Genomic DNA, 19,323 nt, shown 5'->3' with positions numbered 1-19,323 from the left:
CTCCACAAACAAAAATCGACATATAACACAGTTATATGACCTGCAGTACATACGCTTTTGGGTTTCTGTTGACATGGTTACCATTAGCTAATAATTCCGCAAGATAACATCTTTGAATATTGCCCAACACACTATTTTACTCACCGTTGTCATGGTTGTACGTACGCCGTGTGGATCACCCGGAAGCGAGCGTACGCTATGTATCATTCGGATTCGTTCGGGTACGAACCTTTTCGAGATAAAAAGTTCACAAGGTATGTGCGAATGTGCACTTTCGCGATTTGGTAAGCTGTGTTCTGATTGGTCAATCTCAAAGGTTACCTGACGCGACCTCCCATAAGGTTTTGTTAGACTCAGTGGTGGAGTGTAACGAAATACTTAGACTGCCAGTCAGGGCTGACCCCGCCCAAAGCTGATTTTCTTACTGGGTTACAGACAGCAAAGAGGAAATTTTTATTCACTCCGCAGCCCAGTCAGCTTTTCCCCGGTAGTGAAACCAACCAAACTAGAGATGGGACTTGCACCAGGGGAAGGCACAGAACCCGACCAAGAGTATCTTGGTCAAACCATCTGAAAAACACACTTCTTGAGTGTGCGAAAGCGACAGGATAATCAATGGCAAATCGCTTAAGCTGTATTCGGACAATGCCATGCCCATGCATGCTTACCTGTCGGAACAAATCGCAGTGACTCTCATGCGCAGTGAGCTAGTTCAACCCACAATTGGTGTCCATAAGGAACCTTTGCATGAGAGAAGTGGCAGTGCTCAAGTGGTAGCAGACTCAAAACTTCTGATGGATGTCCGCGTCAACCCCATTCCTCTTTCCGAAACGTGTTTGAATACTCAGTATAAAATCTTGAAAGTGTGTTTGACAAACCTTGTGTGATCTTACTGCTCTTCTAATAACACAATTTACTGAGATCAGAAGGGTGCGAGAAAGGGATGTTGGGGTGCAAGGATCAACATCTTGAATCAAAAATGATTATGGAAGGGGCTAAAACATACCACCGCAACCTCTCCATGTGCTGGATTGACTACAGAAAAGCATACGACTCGGTCCCCCATAAACGGATTCTGAAGTCTCTTCATTGTATTAACTTGATTTATTCAAGTCTATAATGAGTTGTTGGTGTAGACTACGGAATCTATTCCTGTCAGAAGGGGAATATTTCAAGGGGAATCCTTCTGTCCTTTGCTTTTTGTTTGTCTTAAATCCTTTGAGCTTTCTGCTCAAAAAAGAGGATGGTTACCATCCCTGACCTCCTCAGCACAGATCCCCAATACCACATGCTTATTTCCTGCACATGGATGACATCGAACTCCTTGCCAAACGAGATGCCAATTTGGAAGATTAGGTTCTCTTTGTCAAGTCCTTTTCTAATTATATTGGCATGACATTTGGACTCCCGACAATTATAATACTCTTCATCTGAAACGTGTCATGGTAACTAATGATGGATCGGTCAGGTATGATGGGAGAGGAGATATTGCGCATCTTGTGAGAGATCAGGCTACACTTATCTTGGAATGTAGGTTCGAGACAAACACCAGAAAGCCCACATTCAAGACAAACTTCGAGCCGAGTATTCAGTTCGCTGAACGAAAATCTGGAGCTCAGAGCTAAACGCTCGAAACAAGGTCATTGACACCAATACTTTTGCTGTGCCAGTCCTTTCCTATTCCTTTGGAGTAGTTTATTTAACATCCAGCGGCTTGACTGCTAGACCAGAAGAATCATGTCTGATGACAGAGCTCACCTCCCTCGTTCCTCTCTTAATCGTATATATATGCCAATCAGCTCTGGGGGTCGGGTTTGATTAATGTGGAGGCTCTTCATGACAGACTTATATTATGCACTTTTGCATTTGTTTATTTATCGGATGATCCTCTGGTGATGCATGTCAAGACTCACGGTGAAAGCAAAGAATTCCACTGCTATTTTAAGTGTGCCAAGATTGTTTGACAGAATCTGAAATTTGAGGTTGATTTTGATGGCGATGTACTGCTGGACGACACAGCGACGAGAGCAAACCAGGTGAAGGTATTCACCACGTCTGCTCAGAGTCGGGCATTTGTGGAGAAGCTTTCTTAGATGCATGTACTATGTGGAACAAAATTATAGCAATCCCACTGACTTCTTCGCCTGGATGAAAACTTCTGGTCTCAAATGTGAAACTGAGGTTTTTCTTTTTGCTGCCCAAGACTTCCCACTCGCAATCGCCTAAATGTAACTTTTAAAGAAATTATTTGCGCTGTGGATTTAAAGAGACTCTCGAAAACCTTGTCAGTGGATGCCCTTCCATGGTACAAACAGCATGTCTTAAAAGACATGATGCCATGACTCGGTGCTTCTACTATCGTCTCAGAAGAATTCCTGCCAACAAAACTGATTTTGTGCCGGTGAATTAATTTATATCACTGAAGGTTCTGCTCCTTTAAAATTTGACAGCAACGTGATTTGCAATGTTCGCGAAAAGCGTGCTAAGTATGAGTACCTCGTCTTTGAAATATCTCCAAAGTACACTGTCGTCAGACTACCCATTGCCCTTGGTTTGGTACCTCTTGATGTCTTGGCACAGATCAGGAGTGACCTCGGGTACTCCACCCAGGAACATAGCCGTTCTGACACTCTGGGCAATGCAGAAGGTTGCAGTGTTCGGGAGTCTACATATTCTCCAGAAGGTTCTTGGTGGGTTTGACTAGGGTTCTTGGAAGAAGTCCCATTCGCTGTCTGGGCTGCGTGTATAGAGGGAAAGGGTCCTGAGCTGATGATGAGTATTGACTGTGCCAGGATCACCGGAACTCTCTCTCCTGCATTTTTCATTTCAATCTATAAAACATAGTAAAATACCTTAAAACGGCGTAAAAGTCTCACCTATGTTGTAAATAGGGGCGTTGGTGTAACCTTGAGGTTGAAGCGTTTGTTCGCCAGGCCGAAGACCTTGGTTCGATTCCCCGCATTGGTACTATGTATGAAGCCAATTTCTGGTGTCCCCTGCTGCCATACTACAGGAATATTGCTAGAAGCGGCGAAAAGACCACACTCACTCACTATATTGGAAACACTTGCTCCGTGTTAAATCTGGTCTGATTAACCAGTAACCCATAAAGTACATGTGGCAATGGTTCAAAGGTCACAAAGACTCCATTTAGTCTGTGGCAAAGTCAGCCCCGGAGGATCAAAGGGAGAGCGTAACTGAACAGAATTCGGTCAAATCTGTCGACTAGAACTGAATCTTGTCACTGCAATTGTATCACATTCAGCATCAAGTCCCATTTCGCAATTCAAAGACTTCTCTCAGCTGGATGAGCAACGGCGTTAAAGTTGACGTAGAAACAAGCAATAAATCCTGCCGGACGCATATAGGCGATCCATCGAGCAATCCTCTTTAGCTAATGTCATGTTTTGAGCAGTGAGCTCGACTCGGGAGTTAAGCCACTTCTCTGTCATTGTGATTGAATGGGGAATGTATCTGGTTCTGGCTATGCTACAAAAGCTAGTCTATCGGCTTAATCCTGAGCACTGTATAAATAGATGGGGATCGTTCTGTATTTCGGGACGCGGCGAAAGGACAATTAATGTTTATATTTAATCACTGTTAGATGTGAAAGCATCGTTTTTCTATTATGGCAGTCTTTGTATGGATACTTGTAAGTCCTTATATTAAAACCGAATAGAGAGTAAAGCATGACATATTTACGGTACATCGCAATTGAAATGGCAATACAGGGTAAAATCCTATTTCGCTTTTGGGAGCTAATTCCAGAAACTTTTGCTGACATGGTGCCGAGGTGCCATTTAAGATAAATTTCAGTTATATCATACAGAAAAATTAAACCAAACTCACTCACTAATCTTAACAAACTATATCCACACTCATATTTGAGTGACAGACCCGGCCCTCAGTTAGTGGTAACGTTTTGCATAGTAAATGATTAAAACCAATGTGTGTATGGCGAACCCAAAGCATGCACTTTGAATGAGTGAGTGGGTTTGGATCTGTTTGGAGTTTGCGTAGCTTTTAACAAAACAAAAGCCATGTCATGGACACCAAATATAAGCTTCACACACTGCGGGGAATCGAATCCGAATCCTCGGGCCAATATTGTTACCACTGAGCTAAATCACCACACTGTTTTCACCGTTAACAACGACTTTCTCATATGAAGAACAACCTTGGAAGGTGCCTTAATTCCTAATATTATAAGGTGTTCGCTGTGTGATATAATGGGTTGTTACGAAGTGAACATTATAAGGTGTTCACTGGTCACGAGGTGGGCATGGGTTGAGGTAGGGAGAGGGGAACATAAACCACATCGAGGGGGTACCTCAACCGAGGGACCAATAAACAACGTGTTTATAATACCGAACACCACAGTGTCAATTTTGAACTGTTTGTAGGATGGATATCAGAACGTACACTTCAGCCAACCTGTGTGAATCAACCGATTCTTAGTGAAGTCGCCGTTGCGTAATTGCCTTTGTAATTATTCACAGGGACTACATTTGAACGCTTTGTCAAAATTTATTTATTGGAAAGAGAGTCAAATGTTTTCACTAGATTTTGCGGACACAAGAAAAACCGATTTAGAGTTATCTTATCCATTCGCAAAACATCGGTAATTTCCGTGCATACTTTAATGTTATTCGAGATAAAAAAAGTAACTACCACGAAATACGGAATGAGCTGCTGTTGGCAGCGAGTGTATTGGAATACACCTCGCTTGTACACGGGGTATATTGAGAATAACAGAAGAGCGCTCAGCAAAACAGACAGCGACATTTATGTGTGAGGTAAGATAACACACACACACACACACACACACATATATATATATAGTCTGAGCTGACTTCAAATGTATACATGGTAATTCTTACGCTCACACAAGACAAATACGCTCAACTCTATCTTGAAATGGTTACACAAAGGTTCATTTCATAACCCCTGAGGTACAATCGAACACACTCTTCCAGACAGTGTTTCAAAGAACGTCATGGGACTCAATGTTGCCTCATAAGGTTACATCAAACAAAATTTTGTAAGTCATAGTTCAAAAGCTATATGGTTGACTTGTGGAATACATTTCCAAAATTGCCAGCGACTATACGAGAATACGTGAAGACACTGAACCCGTATTGAACCCGTGAAGATCCGGGTTGGTATTGGGCTTCAGTAAACCATGCTTGCCGTAAGAGGCGACAGACGGGATCGAGTGGTCAGACTCGCTGACTTGCTTGACACGTGCCATCGTATCCCATTTGCGTAGATCGTTGCTTGTGCTGTTGATCACTGGATTGTATGGTCTAGAGTCGAGTATATACAGGCAGCCATACAGCTGGAATATTGCTGAGTGCGGCGTTGAACAACAAACCACCGAACCGTGTCTTTTTTGGGTTGTATAAGTTGCTTAGTTTTCCCTTGCATGTGTTTGGCACGCGTTGTGACGGCAACGTTGCGTATCATCATTTGATAATGATTTATAAACACATGCCCATGATAAAGGTAAAATCGCATGGACTTACCTCTTGACATAGATTTCCTGTGTTTTTTTAAAATAGTTTTATTACTTATTGTTTTGGTAAATCGTGCACGGGACCATTACATATCAGAATTGTATTTCCATTTCAGAAGCCAAAAGAGTGTACGTGTGTGGACAGTTGACTTATACTGTGGGAATGGTGATACTGGCACTGGTAAGACACAAAGTGGCAGTAATTGTCTTGTCCCCGACGGCCGGAATAATGTACGCGACGCTGTTCACGATGCCATACTTGTTGGTAGCAAATTACCACACACAAGGGGAGGTAAGTACCGGGGAAAGATATTATACGTACTGTTCTTTTAGAAACCACTACAGTGTTTCACCAGATATGAAGTAATGGAAATAGTGTTTCAACGTCAATGTTATGTTCGGAATAGTCAACGTCATGTGAATATCACCGTTATCAGCTACAGCACTAGTTTAACGGCGACGTTGACTCGTCGCCAAGGTTATCAAACATAGCACTAGCTTGAAAGCAAACGCCAAGTGACTGTCATCAGCCGCTACAACAGTCGAAATAAGTGAGTGAGTAAGATTTTATGCCTTTAGCGATAATCCAGCAGTACCACAGCGGAGGACACCAAATTTGGCGTCACATTGACTCCATTAGGGGAATCAGCGAACCTCACTTCACAGCTCTGGCTTCTGCGTGATAAGCTAACGCTTCACTAGGCAACCCCACCTTACGCAAATGTTTAAGACATACGGCAATTCGGATAAACCGTTTTCAGCTACACAAACAGATAAGGCAGTTAACGCCCACATCATACTGATAGGTCAAGGTCAACGTTACGTCAACCATGTTGTATCCATGAATGCGGTGTGATGGGTCAGCTTAGGGACAGAAGATTCGAATAAAACACGCGGGTGCGAATCTCATATGAATCTCGAAATAAACGTCGGTCCTTAGACCCGATCCCGACTGGAAACCACTCGTATTCAGAGCATTTGTTTTCTGCAGGCCCTCACGGCCGACAACCTTTTCTTCTCCAATATCTAAGAGTATTATTTCCATATTAAAATATACGGCCTACACATGCAGGACCCACAGCTTTTTGTGGTTCTGGGTCCTTAGGGCTGCAACTTTTCAGGGTTAAGGGTTAACAATGTGTTCTGGTGGTTTTTCTAATATAGCTAAAAGCGGCACAACTCACTGTATTATGAATACATACTTCACGTTACATCCGGTCTGATGAACCAGGAATAGCACACTCACATCGAAGTGGTAGATTTACCGATGCATCTATTAAGGGATACATTTCGACTGAAAATATTTTATACATCCTTAAACAATTCTTTCTATTTCCACACGGAATACATCACAGAAATATTTCTGAAAACATTTATTGATCTGTCACTTTATCGGATTGTGAAGCATGTACAAAAGTTATCGTTTATGAAAACAAATCCATTAGCACTGGACAGTTTTCAACAATACAAACGAACAGCCCACGTACGATACCACGGCCGATTCAGCAGGTATGAACGAACGTAACCCACAGGCCAGGCCCCGAGCAGTGTACGCAAAGGTCATTATCAGAGATCAAATACTCTCGTGTCTCGCTAAGTGTTTACTATAGGAAGGCAATTTACCTCAACAGACAAGGCGTTTTACTTAAACGTCATAAATAAGTCACCCCGACAATATTTACTTCTACTCTGTATTCGATATTGATGACGTCCACTTATATCCATGCCGACTTTTATATGACACCGCGACTCCCGTACATGACGGTGCGCCGCACGTTGGAAACACGAGGGCGTGAAAATAGAGGGATTGTACTGAACAAAGATCATATGTCGCAATGAACCATCGATCGTAGATATATCAAGGCACTTTAGGACGAAACACCAAGAGGCTAAGCGATCATAAGACTCTTGGTCTGAGTAATTCAACTGTCACTGGTTGTGTGTTTGGGAGCTGGAATTCAATTGAAATTCAATAGACAACTTTGTGTCAGCGACAGAATATAGAAAATGATTAGGGAACGTCCGCTTAGTTTGTATGGTGGGAGGTTGAAGGATGTTTTTCAGAACGATCTATTTTGTTCCAGTTGTATCCAGCCAACTATTTATATACTGAGCACCAAAGAATTTATTTATTTTCACAATCAACAAAAATATTTTCAGGAAACACTACAAGTATTCGTATTTCTTCAAACAAACTGGAAACTATTCTTGGTCATTTTTCCCAGGAACAATCAAACATTATTTTCATTATCAAGAACAAAGTTTGAAGTTAAGGTATTTATGTATGAATTCCCCTTTGAATTCCTCATTTTGGGCATTGTTCAGAGAAACCTTTTATATATTTTTGTAGAACAAACAACAGGGCAGCGAATTGCATCTCAAAATGTCTTAAAATCTCCTTCACTTGTATCTATACACATGTATATGTCACAGCCAATGCATATGTTAAAGTCAATGTATATGTTACAGCCTAGGTATATGTTAAAGTCAATGTATATGTTACAGCCTAGGTATACGTGTATATGCTAGCAGTGATTTATTTTAAAAAATTATGTTTGGGGGTAGTACAGTAAGCTTATATATGTTACAGTCAATGTCTACAATCAGGCAATGTGTACAATGACTGAAATAACCTGTCAATTTGTACATTGACTGATTCACTCCGTCATTGTGTACACTGTATACAATTTCCAGGCATTGTATACATTGCCTGGTTAATTAGCCCGATTATTGTACAGACTGACTGATTGTTGAACAGGGATTGTTGAGAAGACAAGATCTGTGATCTCTGTTTATCAAGTAATGTTAATAGCTTAGATTAATCTAATTTTCCTTGAAGCCAAGGCTTCCACACAAATGATTTGGTTTGTCTCTGATTTCACATTGGTTAGGAGGTGAGTGGACGGAGGACAAAGAATTTAGGAAAGTGATCTTGGTAAACCATGATCCATTGTTGTGTTCCACTGACCATTGAATTCATGTCCACAAGATCTACCTGTCCACGGGAGGAGTAATCCTTGGAGGTGATATGTTTCACAACACATTTTTTTGTAACACGTTTCGTCTTCTTTTCACATTCTATGCAAAGGTATTTGAATAACTTTGAAAATTTCACCAATGCTTTTGCCATTTTGTCTCTCCATAGTCCCTGATTTACTTTGAAAATTTCACTAAGGCTTTTGTCATTTTGTCTCTGCCTCCATAGTCCCTGACCTTGTACGGACCCTGGAGTATATATATATATAGTCTGGTTCATAATTATTGAGAATTTTTCTTCTTACTTTGAGCTATCCTAACACCTCAACTGATTCACTGATACTTAAAACTAAGTAATGGTATAAGGGAGGTAACTCATCTTGGCCTACTGAGTATAGTACAATTAGAGTTACCTCCCCTGAATTTGTAGCAGACGTCATTTTCCTCAGCACTGTCAACAATGTCTGCTGAAGATAAAAGAAGGTTGATTTTTGAGTTGTGTAATCAAGGAATTGATGATGTAAATACATTGGCAGAGAGAACAGGAAATCCTCTTTCTACTGTGTATAGGATTAGGAAGAATGTTAAAGAGGGAAAGGATTTTGGGCACCAGAAAGGAGCAGGGAGACCCAGAAAATTGGACTTCTCAGATCGCGTCCGGCTGGGAATTTTAGCGTCTAAAAAGCAAAGGGCAAGCATCTCCAACATCAGGTATGAAATGATAGAAAGGGGATCAACAGTTGTATCAAAATCTACAGTTAGAAGAAATTTGATTGATCTTGGATGGGAGAAAAAGACTGGAATTCCTTCTCCTCTCATGAAACAAGAACATAAAGACAGGCGTGTTGAGTGGTGTTTGGCACATGAAAACTTTGACTGGGAAAATGTGATTTTTACTGATGAAAGCTCAATATGGGTATATCCCAATAATGTGAAAATATGGACAAAGTCTGCGTCAGCACCGTTGTATCGACGACCTAAATACAGCCCAGAGTTTCATGTATGGGGAGGGATATCCTTATTAGGAACGACCCCGCTGTGTGTGTTTGAGGGAAATCTGACAAGTCAACGCTACACTAACATATTAGATAATTTTCTCCTTCCAAGTGCACATGTGTTTTATGGAAATGACTGGATTTTGCAGCAAGATAATGATCCTAAACACACCGCAAAACATGCCAAGCAGTGGTTTCAGGAGAAAAATGTGACTGCATTACCATTTCCTGCATATAGTCCTGACTTAAATCCCATTGAGAACATTTGGGGGATGATGAAGGAATGTGTGAATCAAAAGGGGTTGACAAAAATTGAAGACATGAAGAGAGAAGTGGTCCGATACTGGGACAGCATAACTCACGAGACACTAACCTCTCTGATAGGAAGTATGCCTACCCGTCTTAGACTGTGCCGTGAAGCTCAAGGAGACTTGATAAAATATTAAACTGTTACCTACACAACATGAAAAGGTCAGTTCACTTTCACAATACATTCAATTTTATCTGATTTGTTCTCGTTTAATAATATGAAATGCTTTAGCTATTCTCAATAATTTTGAACCATACTGTATATCCAAGAAAACCCATGCAAGTCTAGAAAATGTAGCAAGTCTAGATTTCCATAGCTTTTGAAAATGAAGAAAGTCTCAGGGCTCCATTTCATTATATTATTTTTTTCACTATGAACGTTTTTTCAGTAAAATATGTTCATTTCAGAGACTAGCTGTTAGTCTACTGCCTCTATTACCAGCAGAAATCTGGGCACGTTTTATGATATCAAATATCTCATCGATTGAGTGAAAATGCTAACTGCAGATTCTGATTTTGTTTTCCCGATTAACTTCTCAACGGGACCAATACCTGGCAAGAAGGTAACACAGCCGGACGTCTTCCTCTCAGCTCCTAGTGAAACCTTGACTTCTACAATCAGATCATAGTTTACCTCTTTAGTCAACAAGATTGACTTTGAACCAGACCGTCATCTACTCAGATGTTCACAAAATGCAGACTCTATGATGATAACAAGGATGAATGTCTAGTCTAGTAGATAGATAGATTTAGGCTTTTAGCTGTGCCAATAAGAAAATACTTGCATTTTATAGCATTTTTAAAAGACGTCAGTGCTGTAAGGATGAATAATTTCTAGAGAAGCCTTTGCTTTAAGGTAGATTGGCGTAATGTAAACTATAAGCATTACTTTATTAAAAAAAGCCTCAGTGATCACAGAACGAAACCTGTGCTTAATCATTTCTATGGAAGCCTTTGCTTAAAAACACTGGATTAATCTAACCTAATTTCGATCATAGAACGAAACCAGTGCTATTCTTGTCTTCTCAATAATCCCTGTTCAACAATCAGTCAATCTGTACAATAACTGGGCTAAATAATCAGGCAATGTATACAATGCCTGGAAATTGTATACAGTGTACAAAATGACGGAGTGAATCAGTCAATGTACAAAGTGACTGGTTATTTCAGTCATTGTACACATTGCCTAATTGTAGACATTGACTACAACATATATAAGCTTACTCTACTACCTCCAAACGTAATTTTCTAAAAATATCACTGCGAGCATGTTTCCTTTGGGACCAAGAACAGAATAACTGACAATCGTTATTTAAGACGTGGCAGTGCAATCACAAAACACTGACAGATTATTGTTCGTGTTCGAAACACGTAAACAACTACACTCAAAATGACTACACCTGATGCAAATCTAGAATATGTGCCCAGTCAAGCTTACTGCAGTTAAGAAATTTCACAAATGAAGAAACTCATGGGGCATTTTAAAAATATATTTTATGTTTACGATTAAAGAAATCTTTTCCTGTACAATACGTTTATTTCGGAGACTAGATGCAAGGCTAACTTTGACCCCAAAGAAACCTCTTCTGTGAAATATGTTTATTTCAGAGACTAGAAGCAAAGCTAGCTTTCACCCCAAATATAAGATGTTCGCCCACGTCCCATGTGGTTACAGGCGAAGATATATATATAACCAAATTTGATTTGACCAGTTGGTCTGCACAGAGGTATCCATTCCATCAGTCTGGCTTTGGCGTCCGTCTGGTCAGCATGTGCGGCGGCCTCTCGTTATATATTATAAAATAATTACCACTCCTGGCGCACGTTTACAGTCACTCAGAAGAGGTTAGGACCGGGTCTGGAAACCTGTCAGATGTTGTTCATGAATAGGTAGAGTGTGGATGAATGTATCCGTGATATGGATGTTTGTCGGTTTTATATGAAACAACTGATTGATGTCTGTCCCATGCTAATTGGTTGGCATATGACCTGACAACATTTCTAGTCGGCTCCTTTCTACTGTTATCTTTGGGCTGTGGGTTAGGCTAGTGGTTAAAGTGTTCGGTCGTCACGCCGAAGTCACGGGTTCGATATCTCACATGGGTACAATGTGTTAAGCCCATTTCCGCTGTCCCCGCCTTTATATTGTTGGAATATTGCACATACTCCACCCCTCTGCTGTTATTTTAAAGGTCGTGAGTATTTTTGGTTTGATGTCGTTTTTAACAATATTTCTGAGGCGTCACGACTTCGCTTGATGTTCGCGTGAGAGTCGAAGTGATGTTTGTCTCGGACATTACTAGTTTGCTGAAAACAAGGTTAAAGGATACAGTGTTGATACAAACCTGTGAAGCATTGTGAACCTGTGAAGCATTGACGGGGGAATATGCTTGGCCCACAGTTAGCATCACTGTTTGAAATATATATCAGCCCGAAGGCCCCAGGCCGATAACTTTGTTATCGGACTCATAGATTTCAGATTTCAGCAAGCACTGGGGTTTATTTTTTAAGCTGCAAGGTTTGTAAATGAATACAAACACTGAAACTGCTTTGAGAAATAGTATTCCTCTCGTCGATCGGAGTTCCGTTATTCAGTCACACATACTGACAGACTTACATATTTAAAGCGGGGAAGAGGTGTGAGGCCAGTATGTATGAACTCTGCGCAGTACAGTAGGTATCGCATCACTTCTTGTTAATATAGTTATTGCTATGGTCTGCTATAACGCTTACAGATATAGTTTCCGGTAACCAGTATGCATTGCCTGTTCGTCCTCAGATTCCGCTAGGCCATATCGTGATGCAAGAGAGTTTTGTAATGCATATTGCAAAAATATGTCTCTTCAGCTAATACATTTAATTTTTCAAGTCCTGGGCCCTGTTTCACAAAACTCTCGTAAGGCTAAGGTCTCGTAACCTTTCTCGTAGCATTCGTACCTCCTATACTGTAACATAGGAAGCAGGAATGATACGAGAAAACTTACGAGACCTTAGGCTTACGAGAGTTTTGTGAAAGGGGGCCCTGGGCCTTAAGGCTCTCAGTTTTTTTAGATGAGTTCCGGATATTGTTCCAGCGCCAGTAATTTATTATATTTGATAATATACGACTCATGGGTTGTCTCCCCTGGTCACGACAGCTCTTCCTACCATATCTGATCCAGCCATATCACACGACTCAGATACTGAGCTTAACACGTTGTAGCCAAGTAGGGATTAACCTCCCGTAGTACGAATAAACTCTGGTCGAGATTACCACAATATTGCATTTCATTATGGGTGTTTTCTATGTTGCACTTTATTCGTGACATAAACATCTGGAGATGAATGACTCCAGATCAGGTTTACATCTCATAGAAAAGAGTGTGTTTCGTGGGGCAGTGATATCAGTCAATATTAATGAAGTCAGGCATCGGGTGACAATTACCCATAATGTGATTCGCGTTTCCGGATGATTATTATCTCCCTTACTGTCGACCTGGGATAGACTGAACTTGTCAACACATTTAAAGTCAAGGGTTAAACAAACAATGCAGAACAAACACAAAACGATTTTCTGATTTATCATTGATTTCTTCGGAATTATCATTTTTGATATTTAATTGCCATATGAAACATGTACAATGCCGTATTATCTTGTATGGACGAGAGAGGTGGATTAGCTTGGTGATTAAAGCGTTCGCTCGAACCGGGTTCGATTCCACACATGGGTACAATGTGTGAAGCCCATTGGTGTTGCCGGAATATTGCAGTGAGAGGATGTTTTAGTTTAGGTATTCTGACACTTGATGAGTTTAGATAGGATATGTAAAGTGTATTCCGTAAAGGATTTGAACACAGTTCTAAAAGCGTTAACATGGAAACATGCCTTTCACAAATGTTATTCTGAACACCGAGCAGGTAAAGTTTTCTCCGTGTTTCCGATTGTTAAGAGAAAAATGTTTATCGTGTACATGTAGATATTTGTTACCTTGGTAATGATAAACGCGAGTTAGCATTCGATATTCAAATACAGCTCCATATCTTGTTCAAGGAGACAACAATTTTCAGGAAAAGTGGAAATTCCGCTGTAACAGACTTGAAAGGACTTGACAGAATCTATATAAGGAAACTAGTTTATAGTAAATCGGAGTGGCGGGGACATTCATCTTAATTCCATCGGGGATAATATTTTTGAAATTCATCAGGCTGTGTCTTCATGCCAAGATGTGCGAGGACGCAAAATCACCAGTTAATACCGGGTCGTTTTTCATGAAGTTCAGAAGTTTATTCTTGGGTTTAAATGATATCGGCATCCCATTGGCTTCGATAAAAGCTGCCATACAGTATTTGATGTATCGCTCTGAATCCTTTGAAAGATGACATATTCATTCGCTTAAATATTTTCTAATGGTTCTGTTGCCAAGCTTGTAGACCTGTGTGAACGTGCAGTGGGTGGGTATCGCATCGTCACGTCTGTCAGGGCAATAGTTGGCGGGACTTGAATTTTGATGGCAAGTCGTAACTAGAATCAATTCTCCCTTCACATCATAACATGTGTCCAAATTGTACCTAAATCCAGTAAATGTCATACCTGCCTTGTTTAAACCCCATTTGCATTCCGCCATTCAATTTCAGCAGCTTGGCTAGTGACGGACTCTCGCGATTTAACGACATCTCGGCCAATAACGGCTGCGCTGAAATTCGTTTCCATTTATCACTCCGCGTGGCGGAGCGGTGATAAGGTCAGACCAAAAAAGGCACTTGAAATTCATGCCATCCGGTTGAATTGTAGCGATTACGGATGACGATTACGTGAAGGGAATCAAGACTTTATTTCAGCGATCTTGCTCCCTTAATTTAGAACCACAGCCCCGAACCTTTCCTCGAAGAAACAGGACATAATTCTTGTCCGAGATGCCAAATAGTCCCGCGGAGGGCGCGTCAATCGTGACCACTTACATCAGAATTACTGTTATTGACAATACGCAATTGGGAAGGAAGTGAAGTCAGGTCCAGTCGATCAATACTCGGTGGAATTCTTACAAAGGAGATTATGGAGAACTTGTTACGTCAAAGAGTGAAGGAAGTACACAAATGAACAACGGATATTGAAGCCATGTAGTTGATAAAAATACACCAGTTATAGAACTATTACTGATCGATCTGCTTCTTGGCAATGTGTATGTAAGATTTAATCAATCACGAGCCAAAGAGGTAATTTTAGAATAGTGGAAATAGCAGACTATAAAGTCGATTAAATAAATATCACTAGTGATGTCGTTTTCCATAGATCACAGTGATTCGTATAACGATTGTTGCATTTTTAAAACTGTAAATCACAGACGAATGGTAGCACTGTTTTGCTAACTTCCGACCAAATATGTGAGCTTGATTTGGAAAAAAATATGTCAAATATACCATAGGAGGGTGAGATGGTAACAAGCTTTGTTGGTTGTTTAACGTACTGTACGATGTTAATACGTGATGAAGATGATGATGATGATGGTGATGATGATGATGATGATGATAACGTAATACAGAGATGAACAGCAAAATATGAAGTCAAATGAAGACTTATTGCGCGGTAATATTTTAGTTAACCTTTACTGATCTATCCTGTTTACAATGAGTCCAAGGTCCTGTCCATATAAGATCTAAATATGTTTGAAGGGGCGATGGGATAGTCGACTGGTTAGGGTGTTCACTCCTCAGGTCGGAAAACTGGGCCCAGTATCTCACATGGGATACAATAAGGGAAGCCCATTCACTGTACCCGTCGTGGTATCGTTTCAATATTGCTAAAAGCAGCGTATGACTTACTGCACTAAGTCACCAAAACATATTCATGAAAGTTTGTAATCCTAAACGGTATACACATTTGGTATGGTTTAGACAAAACGCGTTTAGTATCTAACACACGGGAACAGAGGCATCTTCATACCACGGAAAGCTTCCTCTCAAACTTAAAAGTTCAATATTCATAAATGCGTATCCTTGTTTAACAAATCACTGTGCATTATCCTTGTGATGTAAACGCATTTAAATGAAGGGAAGTTGATATGTTTTGACATTAAATAAAATATGTAATAATATACATTTAAATTAGATGTAAAGGTATTATCATAATGTTCAAATGAACAAAACTAGATAATATTGGCTAGAGAAATTGAACTTGAAATTGAACATCAACAATCTTTTTCAAAGGGGTTGGGATTAGTTCCGCTTTTAACATTGTCATCGTGCAGGCCTCGGACGTTTACCACGACAATGGTGGAAGCAGAATTGAGGCGAAACGGCATTCGAACCAACAATCACAGATTTCTTGCGTACCAAAGGGACACAGCTCGAACTGTGGGCTTCAGATGACAAGTATTGATGGAACGCATTAATATGAAGGATTGACCCTAATTTTCTACTCAGAAAAAGACAGTTTCTTTTATTAACAAGAATAAGCCCAATCCTAATGAATAATTTAGGAGTTCTTTATACGCTCAGATGTCAGCTTTATATAACATGCCTTGGTACTTTCTGTTCCAAATAGGAAATTTCGATAGCATGGCTCCTCAAAAAAGTATCCTTGATAGTAACCTCTACACATATATTGGGTGTAGATGCAATGATGGTCACGAAAGAACAATATTGTATTATCCACACGGCTCAATGTTTTTGCATTCGGAACTTCTCAGTTCTATTCATTTTCAAAATACAAATTCAAACATATTCTTCCGAATGCTTCACTCACTTGTACACATGTCTCATCCTTGACGTACAGAGGTACCACACAGGAGAAGATCCGCTTTTATGACATTGTCACTTGACTAACTCTCCCCTTTTCTTCCAGTTCAACCGGCCAGAGGACCAACAGGTGCGTGGTCTGGGCACTGACGTGGCATTGATAAGCAGCATGGTCTTCCTAGCCCAGTTCCTTCTCTCTGTGTCCATCGGCAGCATCATCCATGCAGTCGGCAGCACCACCGCTGTTATTGTCGCCGCCGCCATCTTGAGCTTCTGTGGAGCTGTCACAGCCACTCAGGTCACTTACTTCGACGTATAACCTCTGACCTCGTCACCCTTGACCTGGTTAAAACTGATCTCGCTACGTCAACGTGGTCCTTTTTGTTGAGGAAGGTTCAGGGATAAGGATGACGCGATGGGACGGTGGATTGGGGCGAAGCTGCCAGTTATGCCCGCTGAATATGTGAAGGTGAAGGTCGACGGCGCAATGTCAGAGGTTATCGACATGGTACCTATTGCAATAGACTTAATAAAGAATCCAGGTGTTGATACATATACTAAAGGAAGTCAATAGTTTTGAAGAAATCACGAGGATTGTACTAAGATGGTATGAAAAGGAAATCTAGAAAGACTATATCTTGATCACAAACACTGAACGTATGTGTAATATTACATTCCGATAAAGACGAATGTATTGTTGTATCATAATTCTGTATTTCTGTTAACTAGATAAATACGTGTTAAAGCCATGGAAGAATGCCTATGTGTATGTGGACTTTGTGTATGTCAGTGTTAGGTAGCTCTTACACTAGCAAATGAACGACTGAATTTCTACCAGTCGGTTTCCATAGTAACCTGGGAAAAATCGACACATTCGTAAAAATAACTGTGTCTAACTTGGAAACCTTCTTGATCATTCAGGCAACCACATACGGCATGATGTGACGTCAACACAAAAGAGCTTTCTTTCTCCGCTCAAAGGAAAAAAACCCAACCACCACAAAATAGTTAAATTTCAACGTCTTTCACATAACCATCATAGCCTCAGAATTAGAGTGGAAATGGTATTCTGCACGATGATTTCTAACCTTTAACTAACTTTACCTTAATTGTGCCACTATTGTCTGAGATACAAAGGGCAGGGTATATACAACGGTGAGAAACATATAAGGCGGACCCAACATAATGTATGGTTCGGTTCAGTAAGCACTAATGCACTTCGTATGTGCACCAGGAATCGTAAAATAAATATATAATACAAATTTAATAAGTTAACACGTAGATTTGTATCCACATTTAAACCATCATTTTCGGAAACAGTATTCGCTTGCAGTTTTAAATATTTTCTGTATCTTAAACAAACTGGCCAATCATCTCATTTTCATTACTCACTTTGTTCTTTTAATTTAAAGTCATTTCACATGGTGGCGCAAATAGACCTCAGGAGGTTCAAGTCGCCTGAAAAGCATACCATACCAACAAATAAGGCTGTGATTGTAGGTCTGCTTCGTTCAACGCCTGATCGTGAACTTTGTCGTAAAGCGAAGCGATGTGGTCACATGATACCAATAGCTTTGTGGTGTTCTGTTAGCGTCTAGGCAGTCCGTATGTACATGTGTTTGAAAGAATGTTCAAAATGGTAACATTTAGAGAAATAAATATATGTTTAGCTTACTGAAGCATTGTCTGTGTTCTCCGTTATATTGACGAAAGATCCAGCAACATCCAGGCGGGAAGTGGGGGCTGTGCAAGGGGCCCCAACAAATGGGCTTTACACAATGTGCCCATGTGGGAAATCCTAGACGTGACGAGCGAACGCTTTAATACTCCCTGTGGAAGGAAAGAGAAGGAAGTATCTACCTGTATATGATTCACAAACTTATTATTTATGTCTACGGTTAACAAGTTGATCTCTGCAATAGCACCAGATGTCGGGGAAAATGAATTTGTGACGTTTGATTCTGAATTCCAACCTAAAATCCGTGTGACAAAGAGAGGGAAAGTGAGATGCCATCATATTTCAAGAACACAGACACAGAAGAAGTATCTTTATGGCAGTGCACACAGTAACGGACTAATCCGGACAACGTACACTATTTTTTAAAGAACACGTCACAATTTAATTCTGGACTCACAAAAGTCCAGAAACTCTCAGCACTGTGGCCACTCTCTCACAAGGGATTTCGCAAAATTAAACAGGCAGCTGTTATGTATATGTGTTAAGGATGAAAAAATGAAAAATTTTTTTTTCGAAAACTCAAAATTTAAACTCGCTCGCCCATGGGCACGCCCATGGGCGAACAGTGGCCAATGGGTAGGCCCATGGGCAGGCCCATGGGCGAAAGTGTTTAATTTCATCCAGAATAAATGTTTTGGAGGTTGTAAATGAATGAAAAAATGTTAATAAGTATCATGACACAAATTTCAGTTTGTTGTGACTTGACTCTGCTAACTGACAGCGATTTTAAAAAATCTCGCCCATGGGTGAAAAACATATTGGCCTATGGACGAGAATAAATAATTTCATTGAAACTACATGTTTTTTTCCAGACTTTGCAGTTTTTCAATAAATGAACGTGTATTTATTATTGTCTTGACACGAAATTAAGCTTAGTTTGACTTAATTCGGCTAATTAAAAGTGATTTTTCAAAAAGTCTCGCCCATGGGCGAAAACCATTTGGCCCATGGGTGAGAATATTTACTTTTACTCAAAATACACCTTTTCCCATGTTTTGGAGGTTGTGAATGGATGAAAGTATGTTCATAAGTATCATGTCACAAAATTCAACTCATTTTGAATTAATTCCGTTAAT

At 40.3% G+C, this 19,323-nt stretch overlaps 1 protein-coding gene across 1 annotated transcript in view; it reads left to right on the top strand.

Moving 5' to 3' along the window:
* LOC137298333 (membrane-associated transporter protein-like) overlaps positions 1 to 18,183 on the top strand; it is a 50,917-nt gene extending 32,734 nt beyond the window's left edge. The window contains exons 3-4 of the mRNA XM_067830544.1: positions 5,632 to 5,807; positions 16,616 to 18,183. Of these exons, the coding sequence (XP_067686645.1) occupies positions 5,632 to 5,807; positions 16,616 to 16,828 (389 nt within the window). The 3' untranslated portion in view covers positions 16,829 to 18,183. The remainder of the gene's footprint in view (positions 1 to 5,631; positions 5,808 to 16,615) is intronic.
* Positions 18,184 to 19,323: the final 1,140 nt, after the last annotated feature.

The sequence above is a fragment of the Haliotis asinina genome, chromosome 10 (genome assembly GCF_037392515.1).
Source record: "Haliotis asinina isolate JCU_RB_2024 chromosome 10, JCU_Hal_asi_v2, whole genome shotgun sequence".
Classification (NCBI taxonomy): domain Eukaryota; kingdom Metazoa; phylum Mollusca; class Gastropoda; order Lepetellida; family Haliotidae; genus Haliotis; species Haliotis asinina.
The sequence above is the reverse complement of the archived record's forward strand: the minus strand, read 5'-3'. Positions and strand labels throughout refer to the sequence as shown.